Source organism: Dermacentor variabilis, unplaced genomic scaffold (assembly GCF_050947875.1).
Source record: "Dermacentor variabilis isolate Ectoservices unplaced genomic scaffold, ASM5094787v1 scaffold_12, whole genome shotgun sequence".
In the NCBI taxonomy this organism is placed as follows: domain Eukaryota; kingdom Metazoa; phylum Arthropoda; class Arachnida; order Ixodida; family Ixodidae; genus Dermacentor; species Dermacentor variabilis.
Window position 1 is genome coordinate 35,531,609 of NW_027460280.1, and position 26,461 is coordinate 35,558,069.

At 45.7% G+C, this 26,461-nt stretch overlaps 1 protein-coding gene across 5 annotated transcripts in view; it reads left to right on the forward strand.

Annotated features, from left to right (window-relative positions):
* Positions 1 to 26,461, forward strand: part of LOC142566420 (U-scoloptoxin(11)-Sm5a-like) — a 225,785-nt gene that overhangs the window by 139,592 nt on the left and 59,732 nt on the right. For 2 of the 5 annotated variants that reach the window (XM_075677394.1, XM_075677397.1), the window contains one exon: positions 22,426 to 22,565. In XM_075677394.1, the coding sequence (XP_075533509.1) occupies positions 22,446 to 22,565 (120 nt within the window). In that variant the 5' untranslated portion in view covers positions 22,426 to 22,445. Of the gene's footprint in view, positions 1 to 16,201; positions 16,272 to 22,425; positions 22,566 to 26,461 lie in introns of those variants that run through there. The other 3 variants (XM_075677395.1, XM_075677396.1, XM_075677398.1) reach the window with 3 other exon arrangements.

The window sequence follows — 26,461 nt, forward strand, 5'->3', positions numbered from 1 at the left end:
CCGCACTCACAACGCCCACAGAAACAGCCTTTGAGGCGTGTCGAATCATATGCATGACGTCGCCAACAAATAATATTGTCATATGCAGAATTCCTAAGAATGTGTCACTACGATACTGCGAAGAGACGAAAAATACACGACGCGCCTGCAGCAGAGAGACGAATAGCAAGGTTTGTTATCGTATGCCAGAGGAGAAGTAAATACAAAAGACCACACACATAGTGAGAGATATAAATGAACCGGTCGTCGGTAGGGTAGTATTATCACAGAGAAACCACACTGTGAAACCAAATATGTGATGTTTTCTTTTAATTCTAAATTTCCGCGTGCACCGCATGAAACACCACACACGATATCTTAACGCCGGTTTTGAAGCAAATTAAAGTAAGAAATCTTCAAAAAATTATAAATTAGGAACAATTTGCGCTTTGGCTGGTATTTAGGCAGGATTGATAGCGCTCTCAAATGGAAGAAACCGAAGTATTCTAGGTAACTCGTGCGTTACCTGTTGACATATTCGTAAGGCACCTGTCGACACTTCATCCAGACTCTTTCATTAGATAAAGATGTCATTCAGGCACCACACACTACGAGCATCGGCATAAACGAAGTTTTCGCGCCCACTTCACCGCAGAGGCCGACGAAGAAAAATATGCGGTTGCTTCAGCCAGCTTTTTGCTTAGTTGTCGATTTCGCTTCAATATGGTGTATCTCTCCAGTGATCATAATGTGCATGTCATACGCGCATCACGTGAGGAGACGCACACGTCTGTGCCTACATGCGAGATATCGGCATACGCGCCTGAGGGGGGGGGGCGGAGGGGCGGTCAAGATGGAGGAATTTGCGTGTTACCATACCGTTCGTGAACAAGGCTGGAGACTCTGGAAATTTCTGCTATCTTACTCATTCTACAATGACCATCGACTTGCGTCTTCTGAAATATACTTTCTTGTGTTCTCGCTTTTCAGATTGCCCTAATAATCGCTATCGTGAAATGCATAAGCACTGTGTAGTGACGGAAAAAAAAGAATCTCACGGCGCTGTCGCTGTCCGGGAGCGCCCGGGTTTCTGTTGGTGCTCCGTTGTCTAAATAAATCGCCCAACGACAACTCTAATTATTGGAAATAGTCCCTGTTTGCTTTTTCACTCCCTCTGTGCTTTTTCCTATGTGCGTCTCCTCATTATTGCGCCATCCCTCTAGCTGGTCAATATCCAGATGTCAGCCGTCGTCGGCGCGGCCAGCAATATTCTCCTTTCTTTCTTACAACAACCATAATAATAGTCGTTTTTTCCACAATCAGAGTCTAAGCAAACGCGGACGCGTAGACAGGCGCGGACGCCGCACCTCTCGCCCACTTGTTTTTGGTGCGACGGCAAAGACGTTTCGCGTGTGCGCTTGAGGGGAGGGACCGTCACTGGTCCCCGAATCGTTTTCACGTTTAGCCGCGCCCTTTCATCCATGTCTTCATAGTAATGACTCTCCACTCCTTCTGGGTACGCTTAACCACTCGCCTAATGAAATTTCCTGTTCCGTGGGAAAGGGGGGACTGCCTACGCCACTGGGCTAAAGGGATGGTCAATAGAGAAGTGAGCTGAGCTGTATTAGTAAATAATCTTTCTGCACTATCAGTAAAGCCACTCTTACTGTAATAGAGGTCTTGGTAAGCAAGAAAAGCCGTAAGAACGATAGACGGGCAGTGACACCACCTTGAAGTTTCCGCACCGGCTCGCCATGAGATCATAGATTTTGATGGCGTCTGCGCGGGCCTGGCTGATTTTCTTAGCGGTAAAAAATTATTGTACTACATTCCAAAAGAGACTGAACTTGGCAAGTTTCAAGAACTTTCATTGAGTCGCTAACGTTCCAAATACGAAAAAAAGATTAGTTCAAAATCCGTGACGCCACACTGATGTGTAGTCGCTGGGATTTCGACTCTAAATTTAAAAAATTTTAACCTTTCATTTATTTTCCAATAATGAGGCTATTCAAAATTGCTTAAGATGTGTTTCTGAAAAATACAACAACATTTTCGCGGTCTAAAATGATTAAGTGTTTCTCTTTATTGCACCTTTAATTCATCACTTCGCAAGCAGCGCCAATGTGAGCGACCATTAGGCCGCTGTGACAATAATTACTATTGTACCTCAGTACCCGAAACATCTCAAAAGAAGCTCTGTGCGTGCACTTTCGGCCAAAGAAAACCGCAGAGGCGAAACTGGAAATTCGGAAATGTGGGAACAGTGGCCCAACTGAAAGAACGAATCATGCAGAAAAAGAAAAAAAAATGAAACCAAACTAGCGTTCCGAGTGAAACCACAAAAGCGTCCAGCCAACTTACAAGGAGAGTACGAAGGCTTAGAAAGACCCGTCATCATCATCATCATCATCATCATCATCATCCTGGTTACGCCCACTGCAGGGCAAAGGCCTCTCCCATACTTCTCCAACAACCCCGGTCATGTACTAATTGTGGCCATGTCGTCCCTGCAAACTTCTTAATCTCATCCGCCCACCTAACTTTCTGCCGCCCCCTGCTACGCTTCCCTTCCCTTGGAATCCAGTCCGTAACCCTTAATGACCATCGGTTATCTTCCCTCCTCATTACGTGTCCTGCCCATGCCCTTTTCTTTTTCTTGATTTCAACTAAGATCAACTAAGAACAACTCGCGTTTGTTCCCTCACCCAATCTGCTGTTTTCTTATCCCTTAACGTTACACCTATCATTCTTATTTCCATAGCTACTTGCGTCGTTCTCAATTTAAGTAGAACCCTTTTCGTAAGCCTCCAGGTTTCTGCCCCGTACGTGAGTACTGATAAGACACAGCTGTTATAAACTTTTCTCTTTAGGGATAATGGCAACCTGCTGTTCATGATCTGAGAATGCCTGCCAAACGCACCCCAGCCCATTCTTATTCTTCTGATTATTTCAGTCTCATGATCCGGATCCGCCGTCACTACCTGCCCTAAGTAGATGTATTCCCTTACCACTTCCAGTGCCTCGCTGCCTATTGTAAATTGCTGTTCTCTTCCGAGACTGTTAAACATTACTTTAGTTTTCTGCAGATTAATTTTTAGACCCACTCTTCTGCTTTGCCTCTCCAGATCAGTGAGCATGCATTGCAATTGGTCCCCTGAGTTACTAAGCAAGGCAATATCATCAGCGAATCGCAAGTTACTAAGGTATTATCCATTAACTCTTATCCCCAATTCTTCCCAATCCAGGTCTCTGAATACCTCCTGTAAACACGCTGTGGATAGCATTGGAGAGATCGTATCTCCCTGCCTAACGCCTTTCTTTATTGGGATTTTGTTGCTTTCTTTATGAAGGACTACGGCGGCTGTGCAGCAGTATAACAGCAGCGATGGCGTAGAGGTAGAACACCCGCCTCGCGTGCAAGATGTCCGTGGTTCGAATTCCCGTGCCGCGCAATTTTCCACCGGATTAAAAAAAAAAGAATCTGCGTGTTGATAAAATTGCATAAACAGGCCTGGAGTGTGGCCTGATCCCGGGGACCAGAACCGGTAACGCACTTCCTCACCAGAGCAGGATTGGCCACCCTAGTGCAGTACTTGGCCACATCCTCCTATATGAACACCTCTGTCATCATTTGTCCTTTAAAGCTTACTCGTACAGGCTTTCAGACACTCTGTAGAGCCTCTACACAAAAATAATACACATCCGACTGAGAACTTATAGGAGAAGCAAGCCCTATTGAACGATAGGCGAGACACGGAACACACGAACTCTCTTAGTGATGTCTAGTTGAATATGAGACAACTTAAGGACCTAGGGCTGCGTAAGGAGACCGTAAAAACACCGACAGATTTTTTTTCTTGCTTTCCTTTGTTTTCCTCTTTTCGCTCCTTTAACTCTGTCCATCGAATTGCGATAAATTATTTGGATATTCCACTCTAAACGTACGCGGGGCCCCATCGGCCGTCTTAGATCCTCTTGCGGATGAAGAACAAAACAATGAAGCCGAAATACCGGCCAAACTCAATCAAAACTGTAACAAATCTGTCTTATCGACACACAAAGCCACATAGCCTTCTTTGTGGCGTCCCGTAGGTTTCGATGCCGTGGTCAGCCGTGGTGGTGGTGGTTGGACTGTGAAGAAAAGGGTGCGGACATGCAGGGAAGAGGAATACGGAAGGATAGAGTCAAGAACGCTGATTAGAGGCGCAAGCGATGGCGTAAGAGGCTGACGGAGGGCAGGGCGTGATACCGATTTGCTAGTGTAATTGATGACCTCATCAGGCTGCGGCTGCGCAGTAGAGAGAGCGCTCTCCGGGGTTGGCAGGATACAGCGACCCTCGTCGACCTCATCACAGAACTGGGGTGCGTTTGGCAGGCATTTTCAGATCATGAACAGCAGGTTGCCATTATCCCTAAAGAGAAAAGTTTATAACAACTGTGTCTTACCAGTACTCACGTACGGGGCAGAAACCTGGAGGCTTACGAAAAGGGTTCTACTTAAATTGAGAACGACGCAACGAGCTATGGAAAGAAGAATGATAGGTGTAACGTTAAGGGATAAGAAAACAGCAGATTGGGTGAGGGAACAAATGCGAGTTGTTCTTAGTTGATCTTAGTTGAAATCAAGAAAAAGAAAGGGGCATGGGCAGGACACGTAATGAGGGGTGAAGATAACCGATGATCATTAAGAGTTACGGAATGGATTCCAAGCTAAGGGAAGCGTAGCAGAGGGCGGCAGAAAGTTAGGTGGGCGGATGAGGTTAAGAAGTTTTGGCCACAATTAGTACATGACCGGGGTAGTTGGAGAAGTATGGGAGAGGCCTATGCCCTACAGTGGGCTTAACCAGGCTGATGATGATGATGATGATGATGATGATGATGATGATGATGATGATGATGATGATGATGATGATTTTGTCCCTGTCACCAGTTGTGCCCGCACGGTGCACCACCGACGAGATCCTCCGTAGATTTGGCAGCAGCGGCAATGGAAAACAGCGACGACGTACTCACAATCGTGTGCTTCTTCCCCGCAGGCCTGTTCTACATCAAGTTTCTTCGGCTTAACATAGCTGACATTGGTTGCGCTTTCTAGACAATCACATGTAAGAAGACAGGACAGGCGCCTGTCCTTGCGCCTGTCCTGTCTTCTTACATGTGATTGTCTAGAAAGCGTAACCAATGTTTCCTATTACAATGAACCAACTTGCCCAACAACGCATCCTGCTTAATATAGCTGATCACCTAGCTCGTCATATCAGCAAAGTTTGATCACCTGGCCGTATGACACGTGCTGCTGGAGGCCTGTGAGGTAACCTGGACAATAATTTCCATTGGCTCTTCGAGGAGAAGACTACTACAAAAGCGGCGAGCGCTCCCGCTCAAGGTTCATTTTGGCAGCAGCGGCAACGGAAAACAGCGACGACGTACTCACAATCGTGCGCTTCTTCCACGCAGGTCTGTGCTGCTCTGTTTTACTGAATTTATTTTTTCGTTTGGTTTCCTGCTGTTGCTGCTGCTGCCACAGTGTATTTTGCATTGCAATGTCTAAAGAAATCAGGTCTTTTTTCGAGGATCTGAAACAGGAACTTCATGCAGAGTTCAAAGATTTTAGAGATACATTTGAAACAGATTTTCGGAAAGAAATGAGGGAGGTTCATTAGTAAAGAGTACAATAAAATGAAAGTGGAGAACAAAGAACTGAAAGAGGCGAACGTTCAACTTGAAAGTCGGTGCAGTGACCTTGCACAGCAGTTGAAGGCTCATGAAAGTCGTCTCCTCCATGCCGAACAATACTCTCGAAACACAAATGTTGAAATTAAAGGCGTTCCTTGCAACATGCCAGAGAACCTAACCGAGATAATAGGTAGAATTGCAGCAAAAGTGAATGCCTCTATTTTGCCAACTGATATTGATGTAATTCACCGCGCCCCGACAGCAAACTCGACAATAAAAAATATACTTGTGCAGTGCAATTGGAGGCAGGTCCGTGACGCTTTTCTTCATAAAGCGCGCGCTGCAAAATTGGTATGCTCTGACATTGGTTTTGATTCTGACATGCGAATTTTTGTTAAAGAGCACCTTTGCCCTGAACTCAAGCGCATTCTGGGCGAGGCAACTGCGCAGAAGCGCCAAGCCAAATGGAAGCATGTTTGGGTGCGCAATGGTAAAATCTTTGCTCGTCAAACCGACGATGCGCCCACAATCAGAATTGCATGCAGAGAGGACATTGCGAGGCTCACTGCGTCATCAGATAATGACTAATGCAAAAGGTGTCACTGGCTCAGAAATGGTAGCGTTTGAAAACATGTCGCATGTCTATGCTTCTGAAACCAAGCGCACTTGCAGTGCGACATGTTTATTCTGTAGAAGTTTTGTCATACCCTCGTACATCCCTTGTAAGTGTATTATACACAAAACGAATTGCGTCATATTACGTTGTTCTGTCTCTGTGCTTAAGGTTGTGCCACTAAATAGTTTTAGTCGTGTTGAAGCATCCAGTTTGATTGCCCAAGTTTATATCGTACAAATTGACAGTCCCACGTGGTTATTGTTACTGTACCAGAGATATCTGCATATGTCAGCAAGAACTCGGCCTTGCAGTTACACATGTTGCGTTTGCCAACCACTTTCCGTATGGTCACGTACTTTATTCTTCTTATCCTTTCTTGATGACAGTCAATCGGTATTTTGAACGTGTTTGCCCCTGTGAACTGGGATCTAGTATGAAAAAGAAAGGCTTGTTCTCAGCGTTGCATTTAAACATTCACTCAATGAGGCATAAACACGAACAACTAGATCAGCTGATACATAATCTTCCGGTATCTTTTGATTGTTTTATGTTTACTGAAACATGGTGCGCACAAGAAAATGATCTCGTTTCCATGGAATCATTCTCGCGCTTTTTCTTGAACAGAAACCCGCGGTGGCGGCCTGGCAGTTTATGTTAAATCTTGTTACGCATTCGAGCTTGTTGATGAATTTTCAGTTATAACAAATGACTATGAAATTCTCACATTACGTCATAACCATCAAATCTTATCGGTAGTGTATAGGCCCCCGAGCGGGAACAGTGACCAGTTTCTGAATTATGCAAACAAATTTCTAGAATTCTGTTCTATTAACCGTTATATAGTGGTCATGGGTGGCGATTTCAATATAAATATAGCTGAAGATAATTACACGTCACTTAGTCTTGCCAACATAATTGAATCCAATGGTTTTACAAACGTAATAGTGTCTCCCACAAGAATTACGGCTTCCAGCCAGACAACTATAGATTTATACGTCGTGAATGCAGACACTACTGTCGAATGCGCTGGTACATTGTCGTCCGACCTTAGCGACCACTGTCCAATTTTTGTGTCGGTTGTACAAAAAATTTCAACTTTCACTAGAAAAGCCCTTACTACCTATCAGTCAATTAATAACACAAATCTTAATAAATTCAGAGAAATGATAAACAGTGCTGACTGGTCTGAAATTTATACTAATAGCAGTGCAGATGAAGCGTACAATATATTTATAAATAAATTTTGTGAAATATATGATGCATGTTTCCCGTGGTCCACAAAGCGCCAAGCTAAAAAAATGAGAAAACCATGGATTACGCCGTCTCTTTATAAGCAGATAAAAAAGAAAGACAAGATGTTTCAAAAATTTTTATCCAGCCGAGATTTGGCCGACCTGACTGCCTTCAAACAGTTCAGAAATAAATTAAACAGCGAGTTGCGCAAGGCGCGTAAGGAATATTATACGAATATATTTGAGAAAAACGGCCGCTGTGATGCAAAATTACTTTGGAAAACAATAAACGCAGTCCTTAACATGCCCAAGCCCTCCAATTCTATAGGAGGTCTTACAATGAATGGTGTAACCTTAATGGGTACTGAACTAGCGGATAGCTTTAACAAACACTTTATTGGTCTCCCTAAAACAGACTACAACAAAGATGCTACCTGCCTAATTTCTGTACAGACACCTGACTCCTTTTTCCTGCACCCTACGCACCCATTCGAAGTTTTTGCTACACCAATGGCCTTGAAGAGTAGCTCTAGCCTTGACGCAGAGGGTCTGTCAGTAAAACCAATAAAATTTGTAGCTGACCTTCTTGCACCTCACTTATCGTATATACTTAACCTATCGATATCTTCCTCTGCCTCCCCAGACAGACTAAAACTAGCCAAAGTGATTGTTATTCATAAATCTGGGACGACACAAGACATGGGCAACTATCGACCAATATCGATTCTGCCAATTTTCTCAAAACCACTAGAAAAAATTTTGCTTAAGCGTTTGGAAATTCACTTGAATGATAATCGCCTTTTTACAGATTCCCAATTTGGTTTTAGACAAGGCTTATGTACGGAATCTGCGCTACTTAAACAAAAAAAAAACTAATTTTGCAAAACATTCAAAATAAACTTCTAACATTGGGCATTTTTGTCCATTTCAGCAAAGCATTTGACTGCATTAATCATAACATTCTTTTAGATAAACCTTATGCATACGGCATAAGAGGCAATCCGCTTAAGTTGATAAGGTCATACCTTGAAAAACGGCAGCAATCCCTATGTGTTGATGGTTGTAGCTCCAGTTTTGAATATATAAAATGCGGAGTACCGCAGGGCAGTATCTTAGGTCCGTTCCTGTTTAACGTATATATAAACGATCTCGTCCATATTTCCAAGAAGGCTGAATTTATAATATATGCCGACGACACTAGTTTATTTTTATCTGGAAACTCATCGAATGAACTCCTATTTGAAGCGAACGTCATATTGGAAAGCCTCCATAACTGGTCACATGTAAACAGTTTAAAGATTAATCATAATAAAACAAAGGCGGTTATTTTTCGTTCGATAAATCGGAAAGTAACCACATCAATCCCACTGCTTATTGGAGACTACGTTGTCGAAATCGTAAGAAAATATAAATCTCTTGGCGTAATATTTGACGAACATCTTAAATGGGCTGATCCCTTCCGTCATCTTTCTTTAAGCTTATCGAAATCTGTAGGAGCTCTTTCACGAGGTCGCGACTTGTTTCCCGTGAAAGTTAAAAAAATTAATATATCATTCATTATTTCATTCTCAAATAAGCTACTGTCATCTTGTGTGGGGAACTGCGGCTCGCGTGCATCTAAACCAACTACTACTTCTGCAAAAAAAAGCTATCCGCATAGTTTCTGGCTCAGATTACATAGCTCATACCAGACCACTGTTTATTAAACATGGAATCCCATTCATCATCTAGTGTCATTTACCATCCTTCGCGCCTTGAATAACTTGAGCTTACCTCGGGCTAAGTTCATAATCCAACTCTCATCGGTGACACAAACGCACACTCATACAAGCACCAGACGCAAAGAGAAATGGCATCTACCCCGACTTTGCACAATGTATGGCTCCCAAATGTTGCATTTGCTGGTTCCCAACACCCTTAACACAAACGAATGGTACACAGAAAATATGAACCTAAACAGAAAAACAATTGTTCAGCAATTTTTTGAGCATGTGGTGGGTTCAAACCCAAATTAGGCTAATAGTTTTTTTGCCATTGTATAAAAAGAAATACTGCTATGTATTGTTTGAACTTCATATATTATATCGTAGTGTTGAAATGCAATTATGTTTTAATCCTTCTGTTTCTGCTATACCGCTGTATTATGCTTTTTTTTACTTCTCAGTGCATTGTATATTTGAATTTTACTTTGTATTACATTAAGTTTGATTGTAATTCTGCATTGTGTATGTTTCCTTGGTTCATGATGTGTGTCAAATTGTACTTTTTTTCCCTTCACTGCTGCCATTTTGTAAACGGGCCCAGGCCCCCGTCAAGCTGCTCCAAGGCAGCTTTTTGTCCCCGGCCTTTTTCTCTTGGAGAAATAAATGAATCTTGAATCTTGAATCTGAAGAGATGCGCAGCCTGGCCTTGCTAGCTTCCAGAAACGTGAGCTGGTTGCAAGGATGTTTGACGCGTAGACATGGAGGTGAAGAATTATTGCATCTGTTGAGACGCCCCCTCCCCGCTGAAACCAATGTTTGGCCCGGCCATTGTCGGGGGCGGGGGTAGAGTGTTCTATAGGCTGTAGCTGGGAGTCTTCGGTAATAATCGCCACGCAATGCTCGGTGCCGTTAGGCAGGATACCAGCAAACTATCGCAGGAGACGAAAGATCTGATCAAGAAACGCCAATGTATGAAAGCATCTAACCCTACAGCTAGAATAGAACTGGCAGAACTTTCGAAGTTAATCAACAAGCGTAAGACAGCTGACATAAGGAAGTGTAATATGGATAGAATTGAACATGCTCTCAGGAACGGAGGAAGCCTAAAAACAGTGAAGAAGAAACTAGGAATTGGCAAGAATCAGATGTATGCGTTAAGGGACAAAGCCGGCAATATCATTACTAATATGGATGAGATAGTTCAAGTGGCTGAGGAGTTCTATAGAGATTTATACAGTACCAGTGGCACCCACGACGATAATGGAAGAGAAAATAGTCTAGAGGAATTCGAAATCCCGAAGGTAACGCCGGAAGAAGTAAAGAAAGCCTTAGGAGATATGCAAAGGGGGAAGGCAGCTGGGGAGGATCAGGTAACAGCAGATTTGTTGAAGGATGGTGGACAGATTGTTCTAGAGAAACTGGCCACCCTGTATACGCAATGCCTCATGACCTCGAGCGTACCGGAATCTTGGAAGAACGCTAACATAATCCTAATCCATAAGAAAGGGGACGCCAAAGACTTGAAAAATTATAGACCGATCAGCTTACTGTCCGTTGCCTACAAAGTATTTACTAAGGTAATTGCAAATAGAATCAGGAACACCTTAGACTTCTGTCAACCAAAGGACTAGGCACGATTCCGTAAAGGCTACTTAACAATAGAGTATATTCACACTATCAATCAAGTGATAGAGAAATGTGCAGAATATAACCAACCCTTATATATAGCTTTCATTGATTACGAGAAAGCGTTTGATTCAGTCGAAACCTCAGCAGTCATGGAGGCATTACGGAATCAGGGTGTAGATGAGCCATATGTAAAAATACTGGAGGATATCTATAGCGGCTCCACAGCCACCGTAGTCCTCCATAAAGCAAGCAACAAAATCCCAATAAAGAAAGGCGTCAGGCAGGGAGATACGATATCTCCAATGCTTTTCACAGCGTGTTTACAGGAGGTATTCAGAGACCTGGATTGGGAAGAATTAGGGATATAAGTTAATGGAGAATACCTTAGTAACTTGCGATTCGCTGATGATATTGCCTTGCTTAGTAACTCAGGGGACCAATTGCAATGCATGCTCACTGACCTGGAGAGGCAAAGCAGAAGAGTGGGTCTAAAAATTAATCTGCAGAAAACTAAAGTAATGCTTAACAGTCTCGGTAGAGAACAGCAATTTACAATAGGCAGCGAGGCACTGGAAGTCGTAAGGGAATACATCTACTTAGGGCAGGTAGTGACGGCGGATCCGGATCATGAGACGGAAATAATCAGAAGAATAAGAATGGGCTGGGGTGCGTTTGGCAGGCATTCCCAAAACATGAACAGCAGGTTGCCATTATCCCTCAAGAGAAAAGTATATAATAGCTGTGTCTTACCAGTACTCACCTACGGGGCAGAAACCTGGAGGCTTACGAAAAGGGTTCTACTCAAATTGAGGACGACACAACGAGCTATGGAAAGAAGAATGATAGGTGTAACGTTAAGGGATAAGAAAAGAGCAGATTGGGTGAGGGAACAAACGCGAGTTAATGACATCTTAGTTGAAATCAAGAAAAAGAAATGGGCATGGGCAGGACATGTAATGAGGAGGGAAGATAACCGATGGTCATTAAGGGTTACGGACTGGATCCCAAGGGAAGGGAAGCGTAGCAGGGGGCGGCAGAAAGTTAGGTGGGCGGATGAGATTAAGAAGTTTGCAGGGACGGCATGGCCACAATTAGTACATGACCGGGGTTGTTGGAGAAGCATGGGAGAGGCCTTTGCCCTGCAGTGGGCGCAACCAAGCTGATGATGATGATGATGATGAATGCTCGGTGAAATGAGTTCGACCTACGCCGAATCACCCATTAAAGAAGGTCCCCGGACCTCTAAGGCATCTGAATCAAAATACCAAACTGATTAAAAAAAATAAAGGTGCTTACCTATCGGGATGGCCTTCGAGCTATTGGCCAGGCGAAGATAAGCCAATGGAAATGCGATCGAGATTCGAGGAAAAACAATAAACTGCAACTTAGTAAACCTGTCTTTGATGAATGAAAAACATATCGTCAAAAACACCTTGTTGAAGTAATTTAATGCCGATTTCGAATAAGGCACATACGCCTTGCACACAGTTTGTTTTTACTGACGAAGAAAGAGCAAGTAAAATGCGACAAATGCCGCGAAACACTAATAATGCTGCACATTTTAAATGCATGTACGCATATCGCAGCAACGAGACGGAATGTCTATCGCTAATTATACGAATTGCACACCTTTACTATTAATTACAACCTATTTTATCTTAGGAGATGACCCGCTTGTGCCCCCCTAACGGAAATTATAAGCTTTTTAGGCGAAACTGGCTTTTCGAGTTAACTTTAGAGCATCCAGCTTTCTTTTCCTCCCGGCATCCTCCTTCTTGGTACTCTTTAGGGCTTATTTTTCTTCTTCCACTGTATTCCTCCCATTGAACTTTGTGACTCAGCCCACATATATGGCAAGAGTTCACGTAAGTAAAGAAAGACTGACCCATGTGAATCTACGAATACCAATACAATCTGCTGCCGAAATGTCTGCTAAATAAGCGTCTCCAAGTGGAGGGACTCACCGACGCTGCGTCACGGGGGTACGCACAGCGGACCCGTGGCTGGCGGAAAGTTGGCGGCGCCAGTCGTGCAGTCAGCGCCTCGCGTATGAGCGTATTTCGTTTCGTGAACATCCGAAAGTGCCTCGTGGGTTAGTTTATTAGCCCTACCTGCTAGAGGACATGTTGCTCAGTTGCGTTGTAAACCGCGAGACGGTAAAGGGCGATGCCACGCTTCTCTACTTGTGGAAGTGGACAACGTTATTGTTCGCGGCGGACGGTGCGATGAAGAGCGACGACATCCGACTTTGGATATGCACCACGTTCGTCGTGACATGGTGGATTGGGCGATGAAACACAGCGACATTGTCTCTTCTTGCCTAAGAAACAAACCTCGAGTGTGGTGGGCTGCGCGATAGGGAGCGCTGATATCGCCTTGCTTGCGGGAGTGTCAGCGAACGTTGTGTGTACAGGCCAGTCGCCGGCGATCAGGTGTCTACAGCAGTTCAGTGCCCAATAAGGTCGTAGTAGCCACAATTTTTATACGTGGGAAAAGGAATGAGACGCTATGATCTGAGCGCGTATATTTGGCAGTTTCTGCGTGTGTGAAGGCACGCTGAAAAAGATTTCATCTCGGCATGGTAAAGGTTGGATTGTGCATTCCTTGCTAGCGTGTCTTTTTCAAAAGGGAGTACGCTGCTTCGCCTCGGCGAATGCACGTACGACGACGCGCTCAAGTCGGCGCGTTTTATCGCATCTGTTCTTAGTCTTAAGAGGAAGCTTTGGCTCGGGCCTAATTCCGATGTCGCCTATTCAAACACATGTAAAATGTAGAAACGCTCTTCTGAGATAACCAGTGGGCCTATTTTAATGAACTCTGTTTCATTTAAACCCGCCGTGGTTGCTTAGTGGCTATGGTGTTGGGCTGCTGAGCACGAGGTCGCGGGATCGAATCCCGGCCACGACGGCCGCATTTCGATGGGAGCGAAACGCGAAAACACCCGTGTACTTAGATTTAGGTGCACGTTAGAGAACCCCAGGTGGTCGAAATTTCCGGAGTCCTCCACTACGGCGTGCCTCATAATCAAAGGTGGTTTTGGCACGTAAAACCCCATAATTTAATTTTTTTGTTTCATTTGAGAGAGAGCGTTAAGTTCTAGTGACTGTTGGAAGCGGGGTTTCGATTTAAGGCCTGCATTTAAAAAAATTGTAAGGTTTGAAAAAACTAGGGGCACAAAGTTTATAAATTCGTAGCTCTGCACCTAAAAGAGATATCGCAGTTCTGTAAACTGCATTCATTGGAGCATCCAAAGCCAACAAATTTAATTTGTAAATTTATATTTTACGCGAATCTGTCACATTCTTTACAAGCGCACTCACACTTAGTGGTCTTCTTGAGAGCCGCGTGTGTGTGTGTGAAAACTTTTGTTGTAGTGAGGTCCGGAGGCTCGACTTAAGCCAAGGCGGGCCGCTCCCACGTTGTCACTGTCAGGCCAAGCCTTTCAGCGACATCATGGGCCCTCTGGACTGCCCTTGGTTGGTCCTGAACCAATGGGCTTTGAATCCTTTTCTCCCACTGTGTCCATTCTTCAACAAGGTTGAGGAGAGTCGCGGTACACCCTGCCAGCATATTTAATGATGCCATTACAATCGTTGCAATCATGTATAATATATCAATTTTATCCGCTTTAAGTTTACTACCAGTTTCCATTTACAGAATTGTGATATCATTTTTCATTGCTGAATTACAGTGTTGAAAACTTCATAACTTCGTTTTCTGGAAGTTTGCAATTTTTACCAATTTTTTTTTAATTCACAACCAAAATAAAAAGATTCGCAACCAACAGTTGCTAGATCTTAATTTTTCTTAATGCAAGAAACCTCATCAAATTTGATGCAGTGGTTGCCGAGAAAAACGATTTCTTTTTTCTGTTGTACTTAAATAGGAGGCCTGAAGCTAAACCTTCCTTTAAAAAAACATTCACCTAGCCGCTTCGTTATCCTTCTTAAATTTACCTTTAATTACGGCACTCCAAAAAACGTTAAAGGAACGCTGCAGGCATATCAAAGTTACCGAGCAATGTATGCATTAATGTACGTTTTCAGTGGAGGTTGAGCGGTTTCTTAGCGTACTGTATAAAATCTCAAGGCCACATGTGTGATTTCTTTCTTCCACACATAACAGTGGTTCGACTGCAGGTGCAATCATAACAGTAGTGTTTGCAAGAGGAACCATTACGAAGAAGAAGAAAAAGGAAAAGTATAGTCGACTGCATCCTCCCTCCTCTCCCCTTTTACCTCGCACGTATCCGACGAGGTTTGCTTCAGAACAATGTTGCCATTGTTCCCCAGCACGCTTGGCTGCTAGCTCTTCTCCCTCATGCTATACAGCGAAGGAAGCACAAGAAACACCCCAAGGCACACTCCGCAAAGCGCTCTGTGAGGACGTCGTACCTATATCTACGTGCGCAGAAATTCTGAGGCAACACAGCGCAACACTATGCACAGATATAGTGAAGTAGCGACGCAAACATGGAAGTCCCAGGGGTCAAACTCACGTGGTGGAGAAAAAAAAATGCAAGCGACGTTGCTTTCATTCCTGTAGTTTTCATTCACTGTTTTCTTCGCTTCCAAAGCAACAACGAACAGCGATGAGGCCCTTAAGGATGGTGTAAGCGACGGTGAAGGACGGCTGAGAAGAGGAAACGAACAAAGAAAGTTGCTGCTATGGCTTCCTACATCCACGCCACTGGCACTCAAAATGTGACAAGGGGAAGCGATGAAATGCCTCCTGACATTTCAGTGACGCGAGCAGCGGTATTGATACGGCCCGGAGGGGATTCGAGAGATTTCCATTATAGACACGAAACGCGCCCACAAACACAAGCAACGGAACAAGCAAAAAACAAGAACAATACAAAACAAATACGCAAGCTTTTTTTTTTTAACTAAGCATATTTTAATAGCAGTCGTTCGAACCTGCAACGACTTGGCCTAAGAAAAAAAAAAGAAAACGTTGCAACACTACCGAACTCGTGTTGTTTTCATCAAATTTGTCCAATCGTTGGTTTTTTGCAGATATCTAAGCTGTCAGAAATGCATTTTCCTCGTGTAAGAAAACATATTCTAGAGCCACATTTGCGTTAGCACTCGTGCGACGCTACTATCATTTTTTTTTTTTTAATGTTTACCACGGCTGCCAGACTTTCAGGCCGCGCTGCAGCCTCCGAGTTCTGCGCTGATGTCCCCGCCTCTAGCAGTTTCTTTTTTTTTTTTGCTTATTGAGAGCGCGAAAAATAAACGCAAGAGAACACAATGAAGCAATACTGCCAGCCACGTACAGGCGAAAGGAGTCAAAAGGGCGAATTAATGGTCAGGACTGAACGGAAAAGGACAAAATACGCTACATTAGCACTGACGCGACAGACCGCGTTACACAATTGGACCAGCCACACCTGCAGATCTGGGAAGCAGGTAGGACAGCAGAATAATTTCGGTTAGTTGGCCGTGCTAGTCTGCTATCTCTGCGCCGTGACGGCAGAGCTCGCTGTCTTGTTCTGGATATATTTTGTTTGTTTGTTTTTCTTTTATTTAAGGTTGCGTGTGGGTGCTTAAACGCCCTAGTTTTCATATTTATGTGAGAAAGAAAGCAATATTTTTTATATAAGCAATATCTTTTTATATATAAGCAAGAAAGCAAGGCTGCAAAGGTATCCGCAGGATACTTTCGCAATCTGAATATGTTTACAATGCAAATAAATAATTCGATCGCATTTTCTCTTCGAGTGCTAGAGAAGGCGCCGTTTTATACGTGGACACTCAGTAAAAGGAAGAAGGAAACGATGACATGGGGTAATATTCAGGGTACACTATGCTATGCCATAAAGCGGACCACGCCGAAGCAGATTTTTAGACTGCGGACTAAGACGGCAGCAGAAAATTCTCCGTTGGACGTGGCGGGAATAAATATATGGACGAAGGTGGAACCCCTATAGACAAGGGACCTTAGTGGCACTCATCCAGGGAACGGTCTCTCAATATATTTGCAGGCAGGGGCGCTTTTGGCTGAGTGCGCTTTCACCCGCGCTGCTCAGTCTTGACATGCTTGGCGACAGTGAAGCACTGCGAGCAATCCACGCAACCAGCGCGCTCTTTCAGTCACACTGAGAAATGACAGAATGTCAAAAGATTCCGGGGCCAGCTCTGTATTCAACTGAGCAGCAGTTAGCCTATATATGCTAGCGATTCAGTGTTCCGCACACTCGAGTTTATTGCCTTAGACCCAGCCCTGAGTTTCACATTTCACAACGATGGAGCGCAAACACGGAACCAAAGGAAGACGAGATGGACGGAAAAAGTGCTACTGCAGTTGTACATTAGCACTTGTATAGTTCCGAGCTTAATCGCTGACTCTATTGCGCAGCTTTGGCGCTTGGAAATTTGCGAGGGTTTTTGCGCCCTATACGCGCACTCTGAATGAGGTCACGTCTGTGCGTGTATTTCGGTGGCCACAACAGACAAGACTGTACCGGAGGAGGATGACGTTGTGTGCATAGCATAGAAGTTGTTGGCAAGGTGGCGATGGCCACCGTGATAATCTACTGCCGTCCCAGTAAATGAACTTTGAGCCGGAACAATCACTACAGTCAGCTCTTATTTTATTACCCTTGTGCATAGCATAGAAGTTGTTTGCAAGGTGGCGATGGCCACCGTGATAATCTACTGCCGTCCCAGTAAATGAACTTTGAGCCGGAACAATCACTACAGTCAGCTCTTATTTTATTACCCTCTGTGCATCCAGAAGTCCTTCGTGCGAACTGTGGTGCATATAGTAATTGATTTCAGCGTCACTGCGCTGTCGGCATGCATGTAATTTTTAATTGTTAGTTCCTTAAAGATCTTGGGCCAAGATCCCAAAGCTTTTCGAGAGACGTCGATAATTAGCGGCGTCAATAAGTAGTGTACTAGATACATGAACTGTATGGGTTGAACTTGTGCCACCCCTTTAACTAAAACTATAAGTGTGGATGTTCGATGTCCCCATTTTCACGCGAGCTACGAAAGACGCCGTATAGTTTAGGAATTCTGGTTAATTTTGAGCAGGCAGAGTTCCTCAGCGTGCATGGAAATATTTGATCACACGATTTCTTTCTTTCTTCCCTCCTTTCTTTTTCTTTATCCCTCTGTCTAACGCATCGCCTCCATCGGAATGCGGACGCCGCGACCGGGGAGCAACCGGTCTAGAGATGAGGATGGGCTTGCAAGCTACGGGAATAGGATCCAAAGATGGACGACGTGTCGACACTGTCTTCGTCCTACCCGGTCGCGCTCACTGAAAACGCTGATGGTGCTCTTAGTAATCAAAAAGACCAACCGCAGCACCTAAGAGCAACCATGTAAAGAATGAAAGAAACGCAAAGGTAAAATGCGGCCTCGAGCTTCGCGAGACGTAATGAATGAATGCTAGGTGAATTAGGGGCGGTGTCACTTCTTTTGGAGTGATTCGAAGTTCTTCCAGCTTCCACATTCTTTCCTCCTATCTTTCTTACGGGTCGCTGCTGATCAATACACAGCCTTAACAACGGACTCCCTACAAGATCATTTGTCTCTGCAATGGGACGGAAACAGCGCTACTTATAGTCAGATAGGGCGGTGGGGGGGGGGGGGGGGCGGTGGAAACGAAAGAAAAAAGGAGGGTTGCATAATTTGCCAAATACTATCGTAAGAAGAGGAGCAAGAAAGAATTAAGTCGGGAAGCAGGTTTGAGAAACAGGCTATCTTCCTAGGCGGCTGCTGAACCGATAATGCATAGCACCCAGGTATCCTCACTAATTTCAACAACAAACGAAGATGACGCCTAGGTCGGCACTTATGTCACGTTGAAACTTAAATATCACCACAACAATGATTTGTTTCTTTTCTGCTTGGCGTCGGGCACCGCAACTCGAGACCAATCAGTCTGCGCTTGCAGACTGACTTCGCGGCAGCGAATGAACCTGATAGTTTTATGACAAAGAACCGCACAAGGCTGGTAACTTACCAGGCTTGCACAAGCTTGAACTGCGTCATTAAGGATGTTTATGACAGAACACTTGTTTACACGTCGTATGAGAACTGATGAGTGCCCTTATTCAGAATGCCCCAGCAGGAACTGCTTATACCTGGTCTACTCCTGTGGATGGAGTAGTTGCAACGGCTTTCCCTGACTGTAACGCGGAAACTAACAAGGACACTTAAGTAACTTATCGGAATGATTGCTACGTATAATGTGAAGCTTAAAGTTGTGCGCCTTCTTAGAGAGCAGACGGTGGGGGAAGCAGAGGTGCCGGGAAGTTGGCCAGACTTATGTCCAATTGTACAGGTCATGGTAGTTTAGTCTACTGAGATATTTGAATTCATTCCCTTACCGATCCGTTTAGGACTCTGCAAGCGTACATTGTCTGTTCATAGCTTATGAGAGTGCTTTCTGTGTAACGTGTCGAAACAAATTGAGGGCTGAAAGGAAGTTGGAACACTGGATGATATTTAGAGGAAAGACGACTGAGAGTCGGCAGAAGCAAAACGCTGTAAACGCTATGCAATGCTCGCTTATGCGATGACTTAAAGTGAACGACACGACAACGTATAGAAAAAAACTCAGGTGTTTTTACTGCAGGTTGGGTGAAACATGCATCGCAGAAATGTAGGTGACTAACACAAATGAAGTAATGTCTCGGGAGTTCTGTGCAACAAGAAGGCACCAGAAGAAAGAAAATGACAGGTTTACAAGACATTGGTAAGGTCAGTAATGGCTCTATGAAACAAAAGTTTAAAAAATTAGATTATGGGTTTTTACTTGCCGAAACCACGAATAGATTATGAGGCACGCCGTAGTGGGGGACTACGAAATAATTTGGACCACCAGGGATTCTTTAACGTGCACCTAAATCTAAGTACAGGGGTGTTTTCGCATTTCGGCGCCCATGCCAAGTCAATGTGCGGCCAGGATACTATATCGCGTTGGTGCTCGGTCAGGGGCCTGCACTCACGCACCACGTGGAACGCGTCCGCTTATCTTGCGGTCGCTCACCACGTCTCATCTGTGGATGGCCGTGGTGCAGAGAATCAGGATTCTTCCGTCGGTAAAAAGAGCGTCAGCCTCGCAGATATGAGAGCCGCACCTGTCCCTACTTTCGAAAGCACATTTTAGCTGCCCGTGCATATTCCTGTGTAATAGGATCTGGATCGTTTGGTAGTGAGTTTTCAGTCTCTCATGGAGTTGATTCGTTTGCGTTGATATTACGCTCTTATGACTGCGTTCGTCATACTCATCTAACGTTACCCGCATCGGTGACTGTGCCCCAATGTTGTTGACCTGGACGCCGGATTATGTCCTTGTGCGGGGCACCTTCTCCCGATTGGCCTCATGAGCCCGCTTGCTTCTTGGGATTCCTACTTTGCTGAATGTCTAGTGCAACTTTATTTTGTACCGACGTGTTTACAACTCGCGTGTCGTTCTCCTTATTTTCCTGATAGTCAGGATCTTGTGCGGTGCGCAGGCTTCGACGGCCTCCTGAGAGGCCATCTACATGTGAATGCGTGTAGGTTGATGTCCCAGCAAATGCATCAACTCGAACTAGCCCAACTTTTTGCGTTAATTGCTCCAAATCACTAAATTTTTTCTGTAAGCGCAACTCTGGATCATCTAAGCTTACGTTAGCTGTTAGTAGGATGACCTTAAATAGTCTTTGCTTGTGTGATATTCAATGCGACCTGTGAAAACAAAACATTATGTTGAAGCATTAATGGGTAAAGGCAGAGTGAAGTGGAGATAAACGGTGAATTTGCTTAGACGGTGACTTTACATAAAATAGGGCCTAACTCAAGAAAGATGAATACCATGAGTTCTAAGTCAATTGAAAATGAAACAAGCGGAGCTGCCAATACCAGTTGTAGCGTAATGTGATTGTTTTTTCTGCTCGGTAGGTTTTCTAACAGGAGGTACAAGGTGTCTATTCACTTGCTGATTTACTGCACGACCCATTTGAAAAATTAAGCTATAAAAGCTACGGCTGTTAGTACGGTGTAGACCCGTCCGCGTAAATGAATCCGCGCAGGGCCGTGCCTCTACAGACATTCGATAGGCAATACTCAATAGGCACCATGAGGGCGTCGATGAACCGCTAAAGCTGCTCTGTGTTTCAATTTAATCAGCCGATGAATAGATGCCCTATTCTGCTCGATTGTCAAACTTAGACAAACACACACACACAGACGCGCGTGCGCGAGCGCGCGCACGCACACACACACACACACGCGCACGCACGCACGCGCGCACACACACGCACACACACACACACACACGCGCGCGCACGCACAGACACACACGCGCGCACGCACGCACGCACGCACGCACACACACACACACACACGCGCGCGCACGCACAGACACACACGCGCGCACGCACGCACGCACGCACACACACACACACACACGCGCGCGCACGCACAGACACACACGCGCGCACGCACGCACGCACGCACACACACACACACACGCGCGCGCGCACGCACAGACACACACGCGCGCACGCACGCACGCACACACACACACACACACGCGCGCGCACGCACAGACACACACGCGCGCACGCACGCACGCACGCACACACACACACACACACGCGCGCGCACGCACAGACACACACGCGCGCACGCACGCACGCACGCACACACACACACACACACGCGCGCGCACGCACAGACACACACGCGCGCACGCACGCACGCACGCACACACACACACACACACGCGCGCGCACGCACAGACACACACGCGCGCACGCACGCACGCACGCACACACACACACACACACGCGCGCGCACGCACAGACACACACGCGCGCACGCACGCACGCACGCACACACACACACACACACGCGCGCGCACGCACAGACACACACGCGCGCACGCACGCACGCACGCACACACACACACACACACGCGCGCGCACGCACAGACACACACGCGCGCACGCACGCACGCACGCACACACACACACACACACGCGCGCGCACGCACAGACACACACGCGCGCACGCACGCACGCACGCACACACACACACACACGCGCGCGCGCGCGCGCGCGCGTGGGCGCGCGCACGTGTACAAGAACGTTGCTATAGGCATGCGCGTACTAGAGCGATTTTGTACCAGGTAAATCTGCGCAGCGTGGAAAATGCTCACTGTTGCGTCGTAGCGTTGTATGTTCTGTCATATAATATAGTTGGGAGTGGAAGCGATGGTGGCGTAAATTCAGGCCAGCTGCGGGAAAGTGAAGTGCTGCAATAGCAGATGCTCCAAAGAAAATTAAGACATGAGAGACAGTGTGTACTACCAACGTTTAAATACCACTATTAGATATCACATGGCCACATACGTACATCTTCGCGCTGCTGCATCCGGCCGTGCTTCGAAGCACTAACGAGACTCGTACGATGTAGGGGGGAAAAGAAGACAGGTGCTTTTCACCAGGGACGCAGCTGATAGTTTTCGTTTTTGTTTGCATCATGCATTTTGCATGCAGAGACGAAAAATAAACCCATGCAGCCGAAAGCGAGGCACAAACTAACGTGCAACTCCCCTTCTGCCCTGCTTACCCCTGACGCAGCTACAAGACTTGCAGCAGCAATGGACCGTGGCGGCCTGCCGTGCTGGGTGCTGCTTTGCGCCGTATGCCTAGTGCAGGCAAGACCGCGCTTCTACGGCCTGGCTCCCATGAAGCCCAGGAGTCTCACGGTGAACATCTCAGTGAGCCGCTCGATTCTTCCCTGGTCAAGGGTTCCACGAAACTTGTCAGGGCTCACGCGACAGAGTGAAACTGCGACTGGGTATATATAGGTGGAAATGGGACTCCTAAGCCCCTGCTGTCGCCTTGTCCAATGGGAACAAGAATGCCGCAAGGGCTCTCGAAGTTCATTTTCAACACTTATAGAAATGCTCAGTGCATCTCATTCGTCCACGCCGTCCTGTATTTTCCACCCGGCATGCCCTTTATATTCCGGATGTCTTTTCTGCCCCTCTCATCTATTTTATCGTTCAATCATGAAACTAAATCTACCATAAGGAAGACGGAAGATGCCGAGGAGGAGTGAAGTGTTATACGTGACAGTGCCAGCTTAGCCTCGACATTCTGTAGCTGCTGACCTACGTGAAATTGTTTAGATATTATCTGCCATTTCATAAAGTCGTTTCTTTCCACGTGACACTATAACCATAATTCACGTTCATGATTACTGCTTGGTCTAAGTGCCGAGTGCACTTTACAGGCTTGTGAGTGACCTTGATTCAGGCCTTGCACATGGCACATGGCACTGACAATGACAGCTACCTTGAGACATTTATACAATAGCCCACTGTGGGAGGACCTCTTGCTAGGCGCATGGCCACAGAGTTGGTAGACGATAGAGACAATGCGTGCTCTTTCACGTTTCTTAGGCGACACGAGTCTGGACTCACGCTCGTGATAACATTTATGCAATATGTCCTTCACCTCGTTCTTAACATTATCATCTCCCATTGTGACCCTTTTTCTTCCCCTCGTCCCCTTCCCTTACGTAGAGTAGCAGGCCAGATGCTCCATTTTCCGGCCGACCTCTCTACATTTTCCAATCATTAAACTACTACTTCTTCTTCTTGCATATGTTCTATTACTTTCAGGCAAATATAATCTGAGAAACAAGAAACAACACGACTAAACGAGGTCGTAGTGATTATTGTGTCATCAATGTTTCGACAGCCGTCGGTGTCTTAAATTACTGATAACGATGAATAGGCGCCTCACTTCCGACGCCAGTTTCCAAGGCGCTACTATCGCGCCTGCAGATCTTACTGATTCAGTCAATAAGTCAGTCAGCACGAGTCAGCTTCGTCAGATAAAGAACCTTAAAAAAGGCATATTGCAAGCCATTTACCCAGTTTGTTATTTTTCCCTCGACACCACTACTCTGCAATCGGCGCACCATGGAGACTGGGGCTCTGCCTAGCTGCAGCTACAAACAACGTATCATACGCTATATGATAACTTGCTGGACGAACTGTCTGCATTGACGTATAAAAGAGCACGATGAAGCAACACCATCCGTAGAAAACGCTGCGTCACCACGCTGTTCTTGCGACCATCGTGCTTATTTCCTACCTACACTTACTCTGTAGTTACATTCGAAAAACGAGACTGACTGGACAGCCTGGCTCAGTTCCGGGGACGTCGACCAACAGCTTGAACTGATGGACTGGGCGGAGAAGGCCAAGCAGGCCCAGGGACTTACTTGAGCCCAATCCCTCAGCCACGTCCCCCTTTACCCTTCCCACTTTCAATAAAGTTTATCACCACCACTACATTGGAAGAACGCCACAATACTTTGCCCCAATTCTGTCAATGCCGCTGGCCATCTACAGCTTATCCAGACGATATGAAGCTATATATTCCCCGCCTTCGCATCTAATAGGTTACTCACGCTGATCGCTCGGCCAGGGCGAAGTACACGGACCACTCTTATAATTTTTCGTACAAAAGCATCCCTATATAAGCGATCAGTCAAGACAAGAGATATCAGCGGATAAATGTTTTCTCCTTGAACGGCCGTCGGTGAAAGTGGAGGTGGGCAAAGCAGACATGGGCGATTCTCCAAGACCGAAATGATGCGGCGCCCCGCGGATCAACGTCTGAGTGCCTTATAATCGCCCGGATCAATGGCCGCGCACTGGCCACATTGCCCTCATGATTAATGAACGGGGTCACTATCTCCAGAGCAGCTGCTCTCCGAAAGCAGTGGGGCGTCGACTCGGAAGAGCTCAGCCTAAATCCGTTTATGGACGTAAACATGCTTGGAGGTATAGAGGGGCATTGGCAAACGTTCCTTGCTTCGAAGGCAATGAAGACGCTGCATATCAAGCGAAAAAGAAAAAAAGAAAGTCGACCCAGATCAAGCCCGATCGCGATCAAACGTGACCGTGTGTAACCTGTCTTACCCTCGATTTTTCATTTCTTCTGCGAGACAAAACAATTGCATCCCTATAGTGTTGCTTGAATTCCTGTTTAAGGCAGTGCAGAACAAATATCGTTAATTGCAACCTTAAACCGGGTGCTTCTCGTAACTTGAACCAAGCTTTTAAAAACATACAGTGCTCAGCCATTGACACGCGACAGTCGGAGCTCATGACTGCCGGCGCTTTTCACACCGACCCTGGGCGGTGGGAACACCGAGCTGCCGCACCGTGGCGTACAGCGAGAGCTCTGTGACGCACTGTGACTCCATTTGGTCCGGCAGCAATCGTGCAGCGCTCCGCGGAGCAAAAGAAGAGGCGGCGGCTACGCACTCCGAGTGCCGCTTTTCAATCGCTGATCACTGTGCATCTGGCGCAACTGAGACCAGCGACGAACTGTTCACAGTGGACTACATGCTTAACACTGTCAGCACACGACAAAAACGACGACAAGAAAGAGAGGGCAAGACACACGTAGCATGTGAAGTTTATACCATGTGCCCCACGTAACTCGCGCCAAAATTTAATGATATGCAGGTGCCATGTAGTTAGACAGAACCAAAGTAATGTTGTTTGCCGTTGAGTGAGACAACCTTTCTTTTTTCGCCTAATTACATACTTAGATATTCTCAATTAATCTACTTCATCAAATGTTATATTCGGAGAAAAGTATCCACGAGAAAAATGTGCACCATCCTGAAAAGTTGCGATCCAGCTTCTGTTGCCCAACACGTGTTAGATAAAAGTTTTTTCCTAGCCTGAAAGAAAGCCTGTGAACAAAAAAGAACTTGTCGTGCGATCGACTATAGATAGTCGTGCGCCACTTTTGAGTGAAAAATCCACATGTGAGTTACGAGAACGCAAGCAACTTAGTATTGCTCGCTGTCCTCTTCAGCAACTGAAAATATATGTTTACTATGATCCTATGTAATTAATTTACAATAATTAATTAACCAACTTCAAAGCATGATGTAAATGCAAAATCTTCAATGTAGAACTGGTAGAGCCTATTCAGAATACCCAACTAATTTTTTCCATGACAATAGCGGCCGCGTTTTTTCCGGGCTGTATAGAAAGCGCGCGAGAATTGAAAAGTACCACGTGACTGTGCTCGTCCGCATTCCCGTGAGTAACACAAACAACAGGGCACAGAATAGCATCTCGTCCTTACTTGTGCGCGATGCTTCTGGCAGTGGTTAAACGAGACGCTTGTTTTACCGAAACGTTGTGCTCACAGTACAACCTGAATAAAGGGAAAATCAGACATCCACCCGTTCGTAGCAATTGCTACAAAGGAAACCCATGCGGGTTCTTCGAAAGAAAAGCCTTATAGTTGAAGAAAAATTCGTCCTGGTCCGGGACTCGAACCCGAGACTATCGCCTTTCCGAGGCAGCCGCTCTACCATCTGAGCTAACCAGGCGGCTAGCAGATGGCAGGATGAAGTCGAATTTGTCGACAACACGAAGCAAAGGCAAGAGTTTGACGTAGTAGTTCTGTGGAAACCCGCAAGGTGGAGAGAAGTAATGAATAAAGGGAAAATGAGACATCCACCCGTTCGTAGCAATCTGCTGCCGCGCAAGAAAATCGTTACTTAATATAGACACAAGCAAAGTGACGGGTCTTAATTGTTTTTTACCCGCCGCGGTATGTTCGGTTAAAA